The following is a 19,054-nucleotide window of genomic DNA, read 5'->3' as shown; positions in this document are numbered from 1 at the left end:
AGGGATGCCCCACTGCAGCCGCTTTCGGTCACGCGACACAGAGGTCAGGAAAGTCCTGCTCCAGCCAATGGAGCACCTGCTGGTGGAAAGGCTCAGGGGTTATGGCTGCCTTGCTATGTTGGAGCCATCTCGGCAAAGGTTCCCGGAACTCAGACAGTTTGAACATGAAGTTCTCCTCTTTGGTCCAATGCACCTGGTGGCCACTCTCAAGTGAGACCATGTGCCTGTGGCCTTGAGCATTAGGATGCTCAGTGACCTGGGAAAGCAGCCAAGAAGGTTTATTCAGCAGTACAGTACCAGCCTTCATAGTGGGCCTGGTAGAGCCAGCCCCGGTCCTGAAGAAGTGCTCTACAGCCCGTTTGTGCCAAGGTTCTGTAGTACAGATGAAGTCTGTATAAGAGATGCCCGCCTGGAGTTCTTGGAATTTAGTTGACATACGGATACGGTTACAGAACGGTTCAGGGGAACTGCCTGCAACTGCTGCTGTGATCTGGATCTTCACACCATGCTCATCAGTTCCCGCGGTAAAGCGCCCCTTCCGCGGCCCTGCAGCTCCCGGTGCCGGTGCAGCGCATCAGCCAGCAGCGCAGAGTACAGGTGTCCGATGTGCGGCGGGCCGTTCCCGTAGAAGATGGGCGTGGTGAGCAGCAGCAGCAGCCGGCAGCTCCGATCCAAGGCGTGGCAGCCTCTCCGCGAACCCTGCCCGGGGAGGACAGCAGCGCGGAGCAGGAGGCGTGCGGCGAGGGAGCGGAGCAGCAGCAGCAGCAGCATGATGGCCGCCGCCGGAGGACAAGGAGGCCACGCCCCTCCTCCTTGCTTTGAATTCACATTATGAAAACAAAATAAAAAATTATTTCCAGTAGCATCTTAGAGACCAACTAAGTTTGTTCTTGGTATGAGCATGCACACGAAAGCTCATACCAAGAACAAACTTAGTTGGTCTCTAAGGTGCTACTGGAAAGAATTTTTTATTTTGTTTTCACATTATGAGTCACGAAGGGGACACCTGAAAACTCTCTCTGTGCAGTAGTACTTTTCTAGTGTGTGTGTGTGTGTGTGTGTGCATAGTTAACAGACAAGCTGATGTTTCACAACTTTCTCCTCCTTTGAGGAAATATTTTCCAAGTGAGAACGCCTGCTGAGGAAGTGCTGACCACATGCAGAGGATTCTGGGAGCAGGCAGGGTACAAACTCATTGTACTGGATAGACTGGTTGGGATTCATCACTGACCTACGCTGACTGCAACAGTGCCCTAGGAACACACCTCACACCCCTTCTTGCAAGGGAAAACTGGTAGTCCCAAGCAATCCGTAAAACAGCCTTTCTTCCCAACAGAGTTTGAAAACTGCTGCTACGGACTACGGAGGAGATATAGATAGATAGATAGATAGATCCTCGTAGCATATAATATATGTATTATATAATATATTAGCATATAATATATGTATTATATAATATATTAGCATATAATATATGTATTATATAATATATTAGCATATAATATGCATATTATATGATGGCAGCATGAAGTGCTGAATGAATGTTTGTTGTGGGGGAGGAAGGGAAAGGAGAATGTTAGCCACTTTGAGACTCCTTTGGGTAGTAATAAAGCGGGATATCAAATCCAAACTCCTCTTCTTCTTTTTCTTTTGGGCTACAGCTACAGGTAGGGTGGGGATCATTCACAAGACCATTATGTTATGGTTTCCCCATAGCAATGGCAAATTACGACCCTTCCCCGCATTCAAAGAAAATCCTACCGGACTTTAATACATAATAGAGTTATTTAGACAGGTACTTCAACCATTGGTTAGATATGAAAGGAGAACACAAAAAGAAACTCACTCCGTTCCATTCCCACCACAATTTTTGGATAGCTCAGTCGGTAAGAGCATGTGGCTCTTAATCTCAGCGTCGTGGGTTCGAGCCCCACGTTAGGCAAAAACGGTTCCTGCATTGCAGCGGGTTGGACTAGATGACCCTCGTGGTCCCTTCCAGCTCTACAGTTCTGTAGGCACTGAGCATACTCAAGCCTTATTGAACTTTTGAGAGATTTAGTCTCTCCCTCCTCCCCCTTTTCTGACTCCCCCTCCCAAATATTTTCCATACATCTGCCAACCTTGTCTGCTGATACACCTTCCTAGATTGATGATGATCTGTAGTGTATTAATATTAATACTATTTTCATTATCACCCTTCATTTCATCTCATTACTTTTAGCTATCTCTCGCCCTAAGAGAACACCACCAGCCCGACCTCCCTCCTGCCTTTCAAAGACAACCTCGAACGAAGGTGAATGCCGCAAAGCACGATGGGAATCGTAGTCCCCCCTCCGCAAGGGTCTCTTGCTCATTCTCCATCTTCCTTCTAGTAGGCGCATCAGGCTTGCTACGGGACGAAGCTTCTGGCCAATCGGTTTCTTTCCATAGGCCGTTCTCCCCCCCGCCCCTTTTCCTACTGTCCAATGGGAGGGGAAAGAGGCGGGGCGACGTCGACGGAGCGGCCAATGGACAAGAGGCGGGCGGAGAGATTCGCTGAGCTTTGATGATCTGAGACGGGAGGTGAGTAGGAAGAGCGAGGGAAGGGGAGGCAGCTTTGATTGAATATGAGTTTGGGGGCCTTCGCAAGGCTCCGTCCCAGCCCATGATGTCTTTTCAGGGCCACCCGCTTCCCCTCTGTGTCCTGAAGGATGCGAAGGAGAGTAACTCTGGCCACGTGCAGAGTGCTTTTCCTCCGAGGGGACACAAAACAGGGTTAGAGCAGAAATCATGTACAGTAGTAGTATTAGAGTGGACTGAGGGTTGCCAACTTCCGCACTGGCCCCTGAAGCTGTGCCTTTAAGAGCAGCTGGATGTGCAGCGATCAGCAAAGGATTCTGTTTATCTCCCGTGACAGCCACATCTGCCACCTATTATTGTTGATTTTATTGTGTTATTTTATTAATTTTTATTAATAATAATTTTATTTCAGATTTCTTACCTGCCTTTCACAATGAAGTCCCACAGTGGGTTATAGAAAATAAAAAAATAGTAATAATAAAAATACGGCAATATTCTATACAATACAATACTTATTTTCATTGATCTACCAATATATACTGGGGCAGAGTTTGGTAAGACTGGCGCTCTGAGCGAGGACAAAATTTGGCGCACCCACCCACCCAAATATTTCTTATTTTCACAACAATTCTTTTTGGTACAGTTACTTTTTTATGCAACTGTTGTAAGAATTTTAAGGTATTTATTTATATATAATAATTGTTATTAATGTACCAAAACAAATAAGGCCACATGTCTGAAAAAAAACAGCACAGACAGGCCTCCAACTGACCAAGTATTTCTTTGTCTCAGGAACAAAGGGGGGGTTGCCCTTCCAGCTACTCAGCAGCCCTCTGCCTGAGTGATAATCTCTGGCATCCTGATATCTAAGTGTCAGACAAAAAGGTGTGATTAACTTGGCTGGGATATAGGGAAATGTAAATATCTTTTGTTTCACTTGATGGGTTTTTTGTGGAGGGCAAGAGGCATGGGGGCAGGGTCCAAGATGCTACCAGACCCTCCCAATTTGTGATGTAATTCTAATGTATGGAGGGGTGGTCTTGAGCTGGAGGGGGGGAATTTCAAAAAGTCTACATAGGAGCTTGCGTACCTTTGTTCGTGGTCTTTGCTTGCAAACACCCTGCTGCAGCAGTTTCTAATAAAGGGCTACCGCCTTGCTTTGGGAGATTCTGTATCATCTCTATTTTATTCATAAGTGCTCTTGAGAGGAGGGGAGCCCTATTAAGGCTCTCCCCCGGGTTCGTGGACTCCCTTCTGGGGTTGAACCTAATTTTTATAACACAACTTCTCAGTGGTCACTCATATAAATATAGGTCATTATTATTATTATCTTGCCCTTCCCTCTCAAAGAATATTGTAGACCAGTATTTCCCAACCCCAGGGGCTACAGGAAAGGGTTTCAAATGGTACATCACACACACGCACACAACTTTATCATAGATAAAATAGTAGTATTAAAACTCCTCCCAAATTATCTTCCAAGAAGGGGCATGCCAGTAAGACTAAATTTTCAAACCCAATTATTGTAAGTTTGGGAAGTACCATTGTAGATAATGTAATACTTGTTTTAATTTATTTACAAACATATATATTGATTTTAACGTATTGCAGTCAATAGGATGGGCTGGGGTATTTCATTTGTGTGCGCGTGTAGGTGTTTTATGAGGATGTTAATGTTTTATGCGAATTTTTAATAGCTCAATGCATTTTTGCTTATTTTTTAAAAATGCAAGTCGCTTGGAGACCTTGTAGGAACAAAGGACTAGTAAATTTGATAATAGTAATAATAATAATAATATGTGCATCAAAACTTCGCTAATGTTGCTCATGTGCTTGAGGCTAGGGTGCTTTCCCTCCTTTCTTTTCTGACCGGTTGGCACCCATGCTCGAGACCCCTGGATTCTAGGCCCAAAGCAGGGAGGGAGGAGCCGGTGCCTCTGCTATGTAGCTTGGCTGGGGAGTTTGGATTCCTGAATTCCTTGAGAGGGAAGGGCAAGTGTAGCTCTGACTTCACCAACCTGGAAGCTTCCAGGTGTTTTGGACTGCTTCCCTGTGTCTTGTTTGTTTGGGGGCACGGAAAATGTTTTGCCTGTTTTGGAGAGGACCTTTCTGAGCATCGTCAGTTTCTCTTCTGTGAAATGGGTATTTTGCGGGGCCTGCTGCAGTCTCTCAGGTTTCCAAATGTGCCCGTGGAACTCCCCCAAAAAGAAAAGGTTGGGGACCCCTACACCAGGTGACTATGCTTTTAAAACACATTCAGAGCACACACACACACACAACCTGCAAAGAATTCTGGACACTGTAGTTTTTTAAGGGTTGCTGGGGCGGAGGAAGAAAACTACAGTACCCAGAAGGGACAGAATGTGCTTTGAATGTGCCTTAATGTGTACACAGCCATAACCATCGCTCCTGCCCTGTGGACATTTCAGTGCTCATTCTCACTGTTTATTAATTCTAAATCAGAGCTGTTTCATAGAATCTGGTGGCAGCTTTACATTAAGCCATAGCTTGGTGGCCATAGGCGAGAAGGAACCCCACGCAGGTGACCAAGCGAGCTGGCCCAAGTCTCCCCTCTTGCGTCTGGGTACGAGGTCTTACAAGGGGTGGTCCATCGCAAGGAGAGGTAAACAGAGAATCTTGCTTTGTGATCTTCTTGCTTGTTCCCAAGTTTTAGTTCGTGCCAGCCTCACCGCTTTGCCATGTGGGCCCCCCCGCACCCTGCTGAGCGCTGGCAGTGATGCGCTGGAACCTCCGGCTGTGCCAGGGAATTTTGCACACGGGACGGCAGAGCAAGTATCTCCGAGCCATGGCAGCACAGAGCAGCACCGCCGCTCCCGGAACCAGTGAAGGAGCCTCGGATGGCACCGTGACAGCCGGGATCATAGTTATCGGGGACGAGATTCTCAAGGTGCGTGAGCTGCGAGAAGGAGTGGCAATGGCCCTTGTCATAGATGCAATGGGTAAAGAAGTTGGAGTTCTTGATAGAAGCAGTGCAGAAAATTGTAGAGAAACAAGAACTCAGGCCACAAGGGTACAATTGTGTAGAACTGATGATTTAAAATTCAGGGGTGGCCAGCTCCCAAGATACTGCGATCTACTCACAGAGTTAAAAACAGGGAGTGATCTACCACCTTTTTGGGGTTCAGGTCAAAGTTGTTGAGCTTCTTTTAGGGAGGAGGAAAGCCACGTTTGGGGGGGTGCAGGATGAAAATGTTGAGCTTCTTTGAGGGGAGCCAGTGATCTACCAGTGATCTACCACAGACATCCAGTGATCTACCGGTAGATCATGATCTACCTGTTGGACGTGCCTGGTTTAAATGATTCAAGCTTTTCAAGCCTCTTCTGGATAGATTTATTCCTTGAAGTTTATATGCCAGATTGAGTTAATATGCCAGGATAAGGCCCTGTTTCGGAGATTCTTCATCAGCCAGTAGAGTCTTAATGTCTTAAGGTCAACGCGTACTAGTTGCTTAGAATTAGGGTTCTTCAAGAAATAAATCTATCCATAAGAGACTTGGAAAGCTTGAATCATTTAAATCGCCAGTTCTACACCATTGTACCCTTGTGGCCTGAGTTCTTGTTTCTCTACAGTTTTCTGCATTAGATGCAGTGGCAGCTGGTGATGCCCGTTGGGGGCTGGTGAGGCTGGAGGTAGAGAGGGCAACAGTAGGCAGAGCCCAGAGGCAGTGATAGGTGGAGCCAGGATTCTAGGTTTGTCCCCATCCTCCTCCTTCCTGCGAGAGGCAATGCAATGTAGTCTACATGATCTACATGGAACCCCAGCCGGTAATCTAAATCGAACTTTTGTTTTTATAAGATTTCATTAAGACTTTTCATAACACACTTAAAAGGAAAAGGAAGGAAGGAAGGAAGGAAGGAAGGAAGGAAAAGAAGAATGCAAAGTCCTCTCTCGAAGGAAGACGTGAGACCTTTCCAGCTCTCACCTGGGAGCTTCCCTTCCTTCTTCCAGCCTCCCACCCTGGGAGATCTTCCCTTCCCTGCCTCTCACGCAGGGTTTTTCATCAACCACCTGTCACCTTCATCTGCATGCAGACCCTTCCTTAACCCGGAAGATAAAAAAACCAAAGTGGAACAAAATCAATAGCTAAATTAGAACCCCCTGCCTATTGACAGGGCAGGCGTCTTCACTGTATCCTTTTCAGCGCCTGCTAAAAACATTTTTGTTTAGACAAGCCTACCCAGATATTTATATGATGCACTTTTGGGGGGGGCGTTTTTGTGGTTTTAATTTCTTTTATGTTTTATTGGGGGGGGTAAATGAAGTTTTCACAATACTATAAAAAAACAAACTAATCTACAGGAAATAAAAGAAATAAACCGAATAAAAAAGGGACAGAAAAAAGCTACAAGATACTCCCTCACCACTGCAGGTGAAACTCGAAAAAGTAGAATATCTTGGAAAAGTTAATTTATGTGAGCAATTGTTTTCATTAGCTACTGGAGTTTAATATATGAGATAGACTCATGACATGCAAAGCGAGATATGTCAAGCCTTTGCTTGCTATGATTGTGATGATTATGGCGCACAGCTGATGAAAACCCCCAAGTTGAAATTGTTAATTTGGGGGTTCTCATCAGCTGTACGCCATAATCATCACAATTATAACAAATAAAGGCTTGACATGTCTCGCTTTGCATGTCATGAGTCTATCTCATATATTAGTCTCACCTTTTGAGTTGAATTATTGAAAGAAATGAACCTTTCCACAATATTCTAATTTTTCGAGTTTCACCTGTATATGTTTATTTGTTTTTAACCAAGAATCCTTTTGTTCTTTCCTTTTTGTAAAACGCTGTGAGGTATTCTGCAATCAAGCGGTATGCAAATATTATGAAATAAATTAATAATCCGGCCTCTGCGTTTTGGACCAGCTGAAGTTCCTGAGTCATCCTCAGAGGCAGCCCCACGGCAGATTGGACTGCGGTAATCCAGTGTGGATTATTAAGTGACATATGTAATAGAATGCAGGATTTGGCAATATTTGTAGCAGACCTCTTCTCACTGACGGCTGTCTTGTTTCGGCAGGGCTACACCCAAGACACGAATTCCTTCTTCATGTGCAAGAGGCTTCGCTCGTTGGGTGTGAAGGTGGCCAAGATCTCCGTGGTTCCTGACGACGTGGCTGCCATCGCCGACGAAGTCTCGTCGTTCTCCAGCAAGTTCACCTACGTCCTGACCTCGGGCGGGATCGGCCCCACTCACGACGACGTGACCTTCGAGGCAGTCGCCCAGGCTTTCGGAGAGAAAGTCGTTGCCCACCCAGAGATGGTTGAGCTGGTGAAGAAGTTTTTTGGCAAGACGGGGGCCGACTGCCCCGAGATGAAGCTGGCCCGGATCCCCGCGTCGTCGCTGCTCAACTACGGCGAGGAGGAGAAGACGGGCCGCCGCCTCCCCTACCCGCTCATCAGCGTCCGAAACGTCTACGTCTTCCCAGGCATCCCGTCGCTAATGAGGCGAGCGCTGGACGGTCTCGGCCATCTCTTCCGCAACGAGAACACCCAGTTCTGCTCGCAGGAGATATTTGTCAACTCCGAAGAGACCCTCATCGCACCCATACTTGACCGGGCCAACGCCAACTTCAGACGTCGCACGAGCCTGGGCTCTTACCCGGATTGGGCCAACAACTACTTCCGGGTCAAGCTGACTCTGGACTCCGACTCGGAGGAGGACCTGGAGGAAGCGGTCGCCTTCCTGATGAAGCACCTCCCGCCGGGGATCGTGGTGCCCCTAGTGGCCGATCCCGTCTCGCAGGCAGCCCAGGATGTGTATGCCTTAGCGGAATCCGGTAGGGGAATAACGCCTGCCGTACGGCTGGATCTGTGGGGATAGAGGACCGCGAGGTTAAGAATGCGGGACTGTGCAGGGGCTGAAAGGAGAGGCAGCTTGGTGTAGGCAGAGGTGGGGAGACCTGTGGTCCCCTGTACAGGTGAAACTCGAAAAATTAGAATATCGTGGAAAAGTCCATTTATGTAAGCAATTGTTTTCATTAGCTACTGGAGTTTAATATATGAGATAGACTCATGACATGCAAAGCGAGATATGTCAAGCCTTTGTTTGTTATAATTGTCATGATTATGGCACACAGCTGATGAAAACCCCAAAGTTGAAATTGTTAATTTGGGGTTCTCATCAGCTGTACGCCATAATCATCACAATTATAACAAACAAAGGCTTGACATATCTCGCTTTGCATGTCACGAGTCTATCTCATATATTAGTTTCACCTTTTAAGTTGAATTACTGAAAGAAATGAACCTTTCCACGGTATTCTAATTTTTCGAGTTTCACCTGTAGGTGCTGTTGGACCCCAACTCCCATCAGTTCCACATGGCCTGTGGTCAGGGATGATGGGATTTGTAGTTCGGCGATGTTCTCTAGAATCCATCTCCCATTAGCCCCCAGCCAGTATGGTCAGCGGTCAGGGATGATGCCTAGAATCAGTTTCTGTGGCCTACGTTCTGGTAACCACTAGGTTAGATTACTGCAATGCATTATATGTAGGGCTGCCTCTGAAGACGGTTTGGAAACTTCAGCTGGTGCAGAATTCGGTGGCCAGGTTGCTTACAAGGGCAAGATGGTTTGAGCATTTAACCTCAATCTTGGCTCAACTGCAATGGCTGCAAATTACCGTATTTTTCGCTCCATAAGACGCACCTTTTCCCTCCTAAAAAGTAAGGGGAAATATTTGTGCGTCTTATGGAGCGAATGGTGGTCCCTGGAGCTGAATTGCCCACGGGCCAAAAGAGGATCATGCTTTTTATTTTACAAAGAGAAAAGGGGGTGTTGAAAGGACCCCGCTCAGCAGCTGATCAGCAAGAGATCGGGAGAGAGATAAGAGTCCCGGCTCCCTTTCAGCCCCGCCCTCCATTGTTGAATGTGCTGCAGAGGGAGGTTGTTTGTTTCCCCAGGGACATGTGACTGGCTGATTAGATTATCTGTCTGGAAACTGTAGAAAAGGCTCCCTTTCCTTTAGAAGCTGCAGAAATGTGAGTTGAACCCCATAAAAATGGGGCTTTTCCTCTTTGCTTTTCCCCCTTTGCAAAAAAAGCTGCAAAACCTTTAGCTGATCCTCAAAAAACAGGGCTTTTAGAGGAGGAAAACCAGAAAAATATTTTTGTTGTTGTTTCCTCCTCTAAAAATGAGGTGCACCCTATGGTCCGGTGCGCCCTATGGAGCAAAAAATACGGTAGTTTCCAGGCCCAATTCAAAGTCCTGGTTTTGACCTATAAAGCCTTGAATGGCTCAGGACCACAAGGACCAGCTCTCTCCATAAAAACACTCCAGGAGTCTGCATTCATCCTCTGAGGCCCTTCTTCATGTGCCCCCTCCATGGTGGGTCTAGGGGGTGGTGCAACTCGAGAACGGGCCTTTTTCTGCAGTGGCTCCCCATTTGTGGAATGCTCTCCCCAGAGAGGCTTGCCTGACCCCTTCATTAACTGGCTGATAGAACACGAGATCCTTAATCTCAGGGTTGTGGGTTCGAGCTTCAGGCTGGGCGAAAGGTTCCTGCGTTGCAGGGGTTTGGACTTGATAACTCTTGTGATTCCTTCAAACTCTGCAATTCTATGATTCTAGACACCAAGCAAAAACGTTCCTCTTCCCCCAGGTCTTTGGCTCATTAAACAACCCACGGCCTTTTAAACCGGGGGCGGGCTATTGTTTCTGTTTGTTATTATGGTAAGTATTGTTGTGCTTTTATATTGTAAACTGCCCTGTGATCTTCCGTTGAAGGGCAGTAAAGAAATTTAATAATAATAATAATAATAATAATAATAATAATGATAAGTTGAAGTTCACTAAATGGTCAAGTCTCGTCAACTTAAACTACCTTATAAGGTTGTTGTGAGTATAAAACAGGGGTCGGCAAACTTTTTCAGCAGGGGGCCGGTCCACCATCCCTCCAACCATGTGGGGGGCCGGATTACATTTTTTGGGGGGGGGGGAATGAACGAATTCCTATGCCCCACAAATAACCCAGAGATGCGTTTTTAATAAAAGGGCACATTCTACTCATGTAAAAACATGCTGATTCCCAGACCATCCGCGGGCCGGATTTAGAAGGTGATTGGGCCGGATCCGGCCCCCGGGCCTTAGTTTGCCAACCCATGGTATAAAATATGTAGGGCAGAACCATGCACACCACCTTGAGCTCCTTGGAGGAAAAGATGGCATAGAAATGTAATAAATAAAAGTAATAATGTTTATTATTATTATTATTATTATTATTATTATTATTATTATTATTATTATTATTATTATCATCATCATCAATTTTAAAGACCCTGTTTCACCCTAGTTGCTTTTACCTCTCTATAGGTTCCCCTCTTGGCCAGAAGGTGGCAGCAGCAATTCGGACCATTGAGGAAGCTTTGGATAAGTACATCCTGTCAAAGCTTTGTGTCGGATTCAATGGAGGGAAGGACTGCACAGCTTTGCTTCACCTCTTCCATGCTGCTGTACAGAGGTACTTTGCAGCCTCTTCTTTCAGTATTTCTCATCAGGGCTTCCCTAGATTGGGTTGTTTTTTTAAAGCCTTTTCTAGCCCTGATTGCATAACAAATCGCACAGCTTAGTCGTTTCCCAGCTTGTGGAATTTTTTTAAAAAGGCAGCACAAGTTTCTAGTCCTCATCACTGGCTTATCTGTATTTTTCTTCTTCCTTTCTCTTCCCCCCCCAGTTCAGATTTGTTTATTGGAAGAACTATATAAAACAAAAATACAAATCAGGAGGGGTAGGTGCCCATTTGTGGCATTTTTGAGGGCCTCAGAATCAGGGCTTGTCCAGGATGAATTTTCCTGCCTGCAGAGGCAGCAGCTGTTAACAAGGATACATAAAGAGAACCTCCTTATTCCAAAGCAGTCTATCCCTGGGTGCCAGTTGCAAGTGGAGAAGGGCAAAGCATCTTTCCTTTCCTTTCCTTTCCTTTCCTTTCCTTGCCTGTGGATTTCCCAGAAGCTGGCCCCCCATGAGGAATGGGGTGCTCTGGGGGTGGCAGGGCAGACATAGCTCATTGGTGCAGCACATGCTTGGAATGCAGAAGGCCCAGGTTCAACCCCTGCGTCTCCAGTTAAAAATAAAACCAGTTACCTGCTAAGAGGGAAGAAGACCCTTCTCTGCCTGAGAACCCTGGAGAGCCACACTGCCAGTCAGAGTAGGCAATTCTTGCCTAAATGGACAAATAACCTGGTATAAGGCAGCTTAACCAGTTCCCGCTGAAATGAAGGGTCCCCGTGTTCTCTCTTTCCCACCCAGGCGGTTTCCGGAGAGGTCGGAGAAGCTGCAGGCTCTTTACATCCGGATCGTGTCCCCGTTTCCCGAGATGGAGGAGTTCATCGAAGACACAGCCCAGCGGTACGAGCTTGTACTTTCATTCCTGGGAGGCTGGTGTGAAGTCCCTTAACAGGCAACAAACAAAACAATCGGCACCTTCGTTTGTTGTACTCCCGTATTTTGTGTTTGTTTCATTTTGAGAACCGCCTGGAGGACTTTTTTGGAAACGGGAACAGCGCTGTCAGCTGGCATTCTGGGGGATTTGCTGAGGCCCCAACATCCCGGCAGGACTCCTTGCCGTTTCCACCCAGATCTAAAATGCACCAGTCCTCAGTGATCATTGTTATTAAATCTGTTGCGAACGAAAAGGTCTTCTTTGTCCGGCACAAATAAATAAATAAATGTTGGCGTCAGGTGAGACTCCCTCTTCCACCTCCCGCAGGTACAACCTTCAGATGTGTAATGTCCACGGGAACATCAAACAGGCACTGGGTGACCTGAAGGCACAACAGCCGCAGCTACAGGCTGTGTTGATGGGCACCCGTCGCACGGACCCTTACTCACGCACCTTGACGCCCTTCTGCATGACGGATGCCGATTGGCCCCAATATATGCGGGTCAACCCTCTCCTGGTATGTAGCAAAGGCAACGTGGCATGTCAAAGGGGGCTGGGTGGTTCTGTTGGGGTTCCTCAGAGGCATCACGCCCATTAAGCAGAGATGATGATGATGATGATAAATTTATTATTTATACCCCACCCATCTGTCTGGGTTTCCCCAGCCACTCTGGGCGGTTCCCAACAAAATATTAATAATAATAATGCAATAAAACATCAAACATTAAAAACTTCCCTAAACAGGGCTGCCTTCAGGTGTCTTCTAAAAGTCAGACAGTTGTTTATTTCTTTGACATCTGGTGAGAGGGCGTTCCACAGGGCGGGCGCCACCACCGAGAAGGCCCTCTGCCTGGTTCCCTGTAACCTCGCTTCTCGCAGGGAGGGAACCGCCAGAAGACCCTCGGAGCTGGACCTCAGTGTCCGAGCTGAATGATGGAGGTGGAGATTGCAGCTAAGGGTCTGAGTGTGGAAGGGGGGAAGTGTGGCCTCATGGCGTGGCTCCCCCAGAGTGCCACCCAGTGAGTTCTGGGCTTCAAGGGCGCCACCTCGGCTGCAGTACCAGCCTCACGGGAGAATTCCATCAGCTGACCCCCCACCCCCCCACCCGACCAATCCTGGCCCTCCAGCCCCTATAAAACAGATCTTGCATCTCAGATGTCATTTGCGCTCTGCACTTAAAAGCACTCTCGTGCCACTTGAAGCAGGCCTGGCTAGAGAAAATTTACTTCAAGTTGCTGCTCTTTTATTAGTTGTGCTAATAAGGAAGACAATTCGCCTCCTTCGCGCTGTGTAAAAATCCAGAACTCTTAACATCTGTATTTCTTTTTTAGTATTCCTCTCTTGTTCACTGAGCTCACTGGTGGTGACCTTTATCCTTTCGTATCCTGTCATTTAAACTGTTTTCCTGGCCTTATTTATCTCCCTTGTCTCCCATGTGTAATAGAGGTTTGCTAAAGTGTTATCCTGGAGACTGCACTATGTGTTGCCTGCTTTAAAAAAGGGTTTTTTTTGGGGGGGGGGATGTCAGGTGTCTTTTGGGGGATAAATAGTTATTTGATCTGCTGTTAATTGCCGTATTGCATTCGACAACCTTTGCAATAACTGCCTCTGACTCAGAAATGACAAAACATGCCTGCTGCTGAATACTTTATTATTCTGTTCCTAGATAGTATTATTGAAAGTTAATAAAAAATATATACCCCGAGAAAGGCATGGCTTCCCCAAAAGAATCCTGGGAACTGGAGTTTCTTAAAGGTGCTGAGACTCCCCTCATGGAACTACAATTCCCAGAGTTCCCTGGGAAGAGGGACTGATTGTTAACCCATTGTTAACTCATTGTAACTGGTTGGTTGGTTGGTTGGTTGGTTTAATGCACCTGCCTTCATCAAAAGATTTCAGGGGGGTTCACAAGATAAAAATACAACATAAAAGCACAACTAAATAGTTAAAGCAGAAAAAAAACGATACCGCCCTCTCCCATAAGTACATTTAAAAGGCTGTAGGATATTAATCCATTGTGGAGTGAATGGGGGTCTTCTAATGGCACCCTTAACAAACTACAGTACCCAGGAGTCTTTGGGGGAAGCCATGACATTTTAAAGTGATAGGATACAGATTTAAATGTATTGTACAGATGCGGGGAGGGAGCTCAGTCTGATCCATTCTACTCACTAGAGGAGACATCACCCAGTTAGACTTCTCTTTTCCTTTCTGAGTGCAAACCCTTTTCCTGCCTTTCTTAGACACCGCATTACGTGCCTCTGGCCCTCCTCAGATCCTCTGTGCCTAGGAAGGTATATAGGTCTAGACCAGGCATGGCCAAACTCGGCCCTCCAGATGTTTTGGAACTACAATTCCCACCATCCCTGACCACTGGTCCTGTTAGCTAGGGATGATGGGAGTTGTAGCGCCAAAATACCTGGAGGGCCAAGTTTGGCCATGTCTGGTCTAGACTTACCTTCATTTGCTGCATAACTTCCTAGAATAGAGGAGTTTGAAGGACGGTCAGCCCTCCTGATTATGTTGCTCTCCTTTCCCCAGGACTGGACATACCGGGATATATGGAAGTTCCTTCGCACGCTCTACATCCCATACTGCATTCTTTATGATAAGGGGTAAGAATAGATGGAGAATTAATAATAATAATTGTTTGTTGTTGTTGTTGTTTAGTCGTTGAACACTAATAATAATAATAATAATAATAATAATAATAATAATAATAATAATTTTATTAACCGCATCTCAATGCGATTTCACAATGCAGTTGTTGTTGTTCAGTCGCTCAGTTGTGTCCGACTCTTCGTGACCCCATGGACCAGAGCACGCCAGGCACACCTCCCGCAGTTTGGCCAAACTCATGCTAGTTGCTTTGAGAACACTGTCCAACCATCTCATCCTCTGTCATCTCCTTCTCCTTGTGTCCTCCATCTTTCCCAACATCAGGGTCTTTTCTAGGGAGTCTTCTCTTCTCATGAGGTGGCCAAAGTACTGGAGCCTCAACTTCAGGATCTGTCCTTCCAGGGAGCACTCAGGGCTGATTTCCTTCAGAATGGATAGGTTTGATCTTCTTGCAGTCCATGGGACTCTCAAGAGTCAATAATAATAATACTAATAATATAGCAATACCAACATATTAACTCCACCACAGCTGGGTGATTTGGGAGCCAAGGTCTGGGTGTAATAGATCCAGGAATGCAGCTTAATCTGGAAACTGCAGCTAGAGCAGGATGCTGTGGCACAAATTGCTGACAGGAGCGAGATCCTTTCACCACGTAGCACCTCTGCTCAGAGAACTGCTACAAATTCAAGGCGTTACTATTAGCATATAAAGCCCTTAACAGCTTGGGACCGATTTACTGCTGAAATCATCTTACCTTCATATACGCCCACCCGAACCGCTCCGATTTGCAGAACCGGCACCATTAGGGGTGCTACATAATCCTCGTTCCGCGTTTGTAAGAAATCAATCTTTTAGTGTGGCAGCACCTACACTTCGGAACACCCTGCCTATTGACATCAGGCAGGCACCTTTGCTGGACATGCATTTTAATCTGGTTTTTGTTTTTGTTCAGCTTATTGTTGCTTTCAGTTAACTTTTGAATGTTATAAATAGTTGCTTTCCACTCTTCTTACCTCATTGTTTCATTCTTTTCGTAAACCACTTCACTTGTTGTTGTTGTTGTAATTATTATTATTATTATTATTATTATTATTATTATTATTTACAATCAAGTGGTTTGTTACCATTTTGTGCAAGGGAATAAATGTAAATAAATGCTGTAAGGCACATTGGAGATGAAGCACCCCTGAGGGTAATAACTGAAGTTTACTTGCTGTGGCTTAAATCCCACCTGTCTCTCTCCCCCACCCCAATTCCTCTTGACAGCTACACTTCGCTTGGGAGCATGAGTAACACACAGAAGAATCCGGCCCTGCGCTATACGAACGCCGCAGGGCAGGAATGTTACCGGCCGGCCTATGAGCTAGAAAACGAAGAGGACGAGCGCAACTCCCGCCACTGAAGCCTGGCTAGGCCTGATGCTCGTTGCCCCGGCAACCGCTGGCCAGTGCTGGAGAGCTGACAAGGCCCGAAGCCTAGCGTGGTTAAGGCTTGGGCCAGGCCTGCTGCAGCTGAGGCAAAATGGCGTCGGTGCCGCCACCACCGCTGGGCCACCAAGGAGCTGCTCTCACACTGACAACATGATCGGCCAGCCCTGTCCTTGTGACAGTTGGCTGTAAGCACCATTCCGTCCATCATGTGAGGGGACAGTAGACGCTGGAAATAAATTAGTTCTTCAGTTGCCTCTTTGGGTTATGTTCTGCTGTGTGTTTTAACAGTGGGGTGCAGGCAAGGTGGAGTGAGAGAGGGGCTCTGCAGGGTCCGATGGTGCCAAAGAGTAGCACTCAAATCCTTTCTTTGACCTTCCCACACCCCCAAATTTGCCATATCAGGGGCAGGGAGCCCGGCGCCATCCTGAGGTTGCTGAACCACAGCTCCCATCAGCCCCAACCATTGCCCATGTGTGGGGATAACCAACTTCTGGCATAACCAGTAATTCCCAGAGCACCTGCTCCCACTGGTTATGATTGGGTCCGCTGGTTATGAAGCTGAAGGTCGTGAGAAGTTGTTTGGAGTTCTGAAGGTTTCTCTGGAGTTACGAAGGTCGTTACGAAGGTTTAAGGTTCCAAAGAGGAAAGGATAGGCAGCGAAAAGAACAGCAGAAAGTGTGGCCAAAAATAAGAAAGCGGCCAAATAAAGTAAAGAAATAAAAGACTAAGAGACTGCAGTCAATGGTGGAGTTGCGCTCTCCCGACTACTACTCTGTGCGGCTTGGTTTCTCTCTTGCTTGTCTCGCACGGTTGTTCTCTCTTGGCTTGTCTCGCGCACTCTACACACCGCTACAGAGAGCAGGGGCCATTTATTGATAAACTGAACAGCGTCATAACATTAACATAAACCAATCACAACATTGCATTTGGCTGTGTTTCCGGGCGGGAAACTGCTTTCGGCCGTTACTTTAAAGCTTCCTGGCGCGCTTTACTGTAAGCGCGGAGTGATCCAGGCAGCAAACCTTAGCCAGATCTCTTTGCCTTCCGTGCTGCGGCAAAGTGCGGGAAGTCCACAAAACGTATTCCCACACCCATGCTGGCTGGAGCTGATAGGACTTGGGAGTCTGGCAACATCTGAAGGGGCTGCTGGTTCCCCATTCCTGTGCTAAGTGCTGGAACCAAAGGCCCCATCTGCTACTATACTTTTAAAGCAATAGGATCTCACATTAAATAGTCACGGCTTCCCGCAAAGCATCCTGGGAGCTGTAGTTTGTTGAGAGTTGCAAGGAAGGCCCCGCTATTCCCCTCCCAGAGCTAACGATTTCTAGAGTAGTTTAACTGGCGCTCTGTGAGGGGCGACAAACTACAGCTCCCAGGATTCTGTCTGTTTAAAGTGATATGATACGGCTTTTAATGTCTGGCATGAATGGGGCCCAAGTCTGTTTTTCAAACCTATTTGATCAAAATTCACTCTAGAAGCTATTCAACAAGGTTGGGTCCAGTTTTGAGGGTGCCCTGGGGAAAAGGTCCTCTGATTAGCCCCCTCCTCTGTCAAGCGAGCCGAGTGGGGCTTAGAGACGGGGAAGAAATGCAGTTAAGTTCATATGGCTGCTTCACACCTCCTGAAACGAAAAGAGAACTGAAATGCACACTTCTCCAAATTTTGCATTGCAGTTCTCAGGCCAACAATAGAAAGAGCAAGGGAAGGGAAGGTAAAGGGGAGCAGGTGGTGCTGTGGTCTAAGCCACTGAGCTTCTTGGGCTTACTGATCGGAAGGTCGGTGGTTCGATTCTCTGCGATGGAGTGAGCTCCCGTTGCTCTGTCCCAGCTCCTGCCAACCTAGCAGTTCGAAAGCACACCAGTGCAAGTAGATAAATAGGTACCGCTGCAGCGGGAAGGTAAACGGCGTTTCCATGTGCTCTGGTTCCCCTCACGGTGTTCTGTTGCGCCAGAAGCGGTTTAGTCATGCTGGCCACATGACCCAGAAAGTTGTCTGTGGACAAAAGCCAGCTCCCTCGGTCTGAAAGCGAGATGTGCGCCACAACCCCATAGTCGCCTTTGACTGGACTTAACTGTCCAGGAGTTCTTTACCTTTACCTTACATAGGTAAAGAAGGTAAAGATACCCCTGACCGTTAGGTCCAGTCGTGGATGACTCTGGGGTTGCGGCGCTCATCTCGCTCTATATGCCGAGGGAGCCAGCGTTTGTCCACAGACAAACATACAGAAACACAAATATTATTTGGCTAAAATGTGGATAGCAATGCATATATTAGTGAAAATAACATACCGAAATGCATTCTGTCAGGGGAAACTTTTGCACAGAAAAATGTGTATACTGGGAGAAATTTGCACTAGACTAGAGCATGGATTTATTTTTATGAGGACTTTTAGAAACAGATTTGCAGACTGATGTGGAGGACTGAATACTGGAAAATCGAGAAGCAGACAGCTGGCACTGAAACTGACCGCTCTGCCCAGCCTTAGTTCAGGGCAGCCCTTTTAATTTCCCATAATGCCCCAGTGTGACAGAACGTCAAGGACTATGGGAAGTTAAAAGGTTGGGTCAAAGTTGAAAATGAATTTATGGGAAGAACCTCAGGCGTTGGACCTCAGCAGCTCAAGGCTGTCAGATGTTGACTCTACTGTTGTTAATATCCTTGGGAGTGGGGAGGATAAGCACAAAAAGGGGATCTGCCCCCCACTCCCACGCTGGGTTTGGCATCAATTTCAGTAGGGTGGAACAATTTAGGTTGTGAAAGCAGTTAAAACTGGCCTCCTTTCGTGCCCCTGCTCAGATCGAAGCAGCCCTGTCTAGCCCCTCAGCTGCTGATAATGTTTAAAAAAATAAAATTTTGGTGGTGCATTCCCCCACATCACACCTGCATTGTGGCTAACAGCTTGCGCTGCGCACGAGGAAGACTCCCTCCGCACCACAGACCTCAAACCAGTGGTTTTCTCATGACGGGAAGGAAGCGTAGGTCACCTGTTGAATTTCGGGCCGCTTCTAACAAGCACGGATTGCGCCTTGTCATAATG

General features: G+C 46.8%; 1 protein-coding gene across 1 annotated transcript; it reads left to right on the top strand.

Annotated features, from left to right (window-relative positions):
• The first annotated feature begins 5,194 nt into the window (after positions 1-5,194).
• On the top strand, positions 5,195-16,270 carry FLAD1 (flavin adenine dinucleotide synthetase 1). Its single transcript, XM_033135786.1, has 7 exons — positions 5,195-5,467; positions 7,607-8,366; positions 10,898-11,045; positions 11,834-11,932; positions 12,294-12,483; positions 14,508-14,581; positions 15,853-16,270. The coding sequence occupies exons 1-7, from the start codon at positions 5,297-5,299 to the stop codon at positions 15,986-15,988; spliced, it is 1,578 nt and encodes a 525-aa protein (XP_032991677.1). The 5' UTR covers positions 5,195-5,296; the 3' UTR covers positions 15,989-16,270.
• The last annotated feature ends 2,784 nt before the right edge of the window (positions 16,271-19,054 follow it).

The sequence above is a fragment of the Lacerta agilis genome, chromosome 17 (assembly GCF_009819535.1).
Source record: "Lacerta agilis isolate rLacAgi1 chromosome 17, rLacAgi1.pri, whole genome shotgun sequence".
Taxonomy (NCBI): Eukaryota; Metazoa; Chordata; class Lepidosauria; order Squamata; family Lacertidae; genus Lacerta; species Lacerta agilis.
This window is presented reverse-complemented; position numbering and strand designations above follow the sequence as displayed.

Coding starts and splice junctions, on each gene's coding strand:
- FLAD1 (XM_033135786.1), top strand. CDS start 5,297: ATGCGCTGGAACCTCCGGCTGTGCCAGGGAATTTTGCACACGGGACGG. Junction 8,367..10,897: donor GTATGCCTTAGCGGAATCCG/GTAGGGGAATAA, acceptor ACCTCTCTATAG/GTTCCCCTCTTGGCCAGAAG. Junction 11,933..12,293: donor ATCGAAGACACAGCCCAGCG/GTACGAGCTTGT, acceptor CACCTCCCGCAG/GTACAACCTTCAGATGTGTA.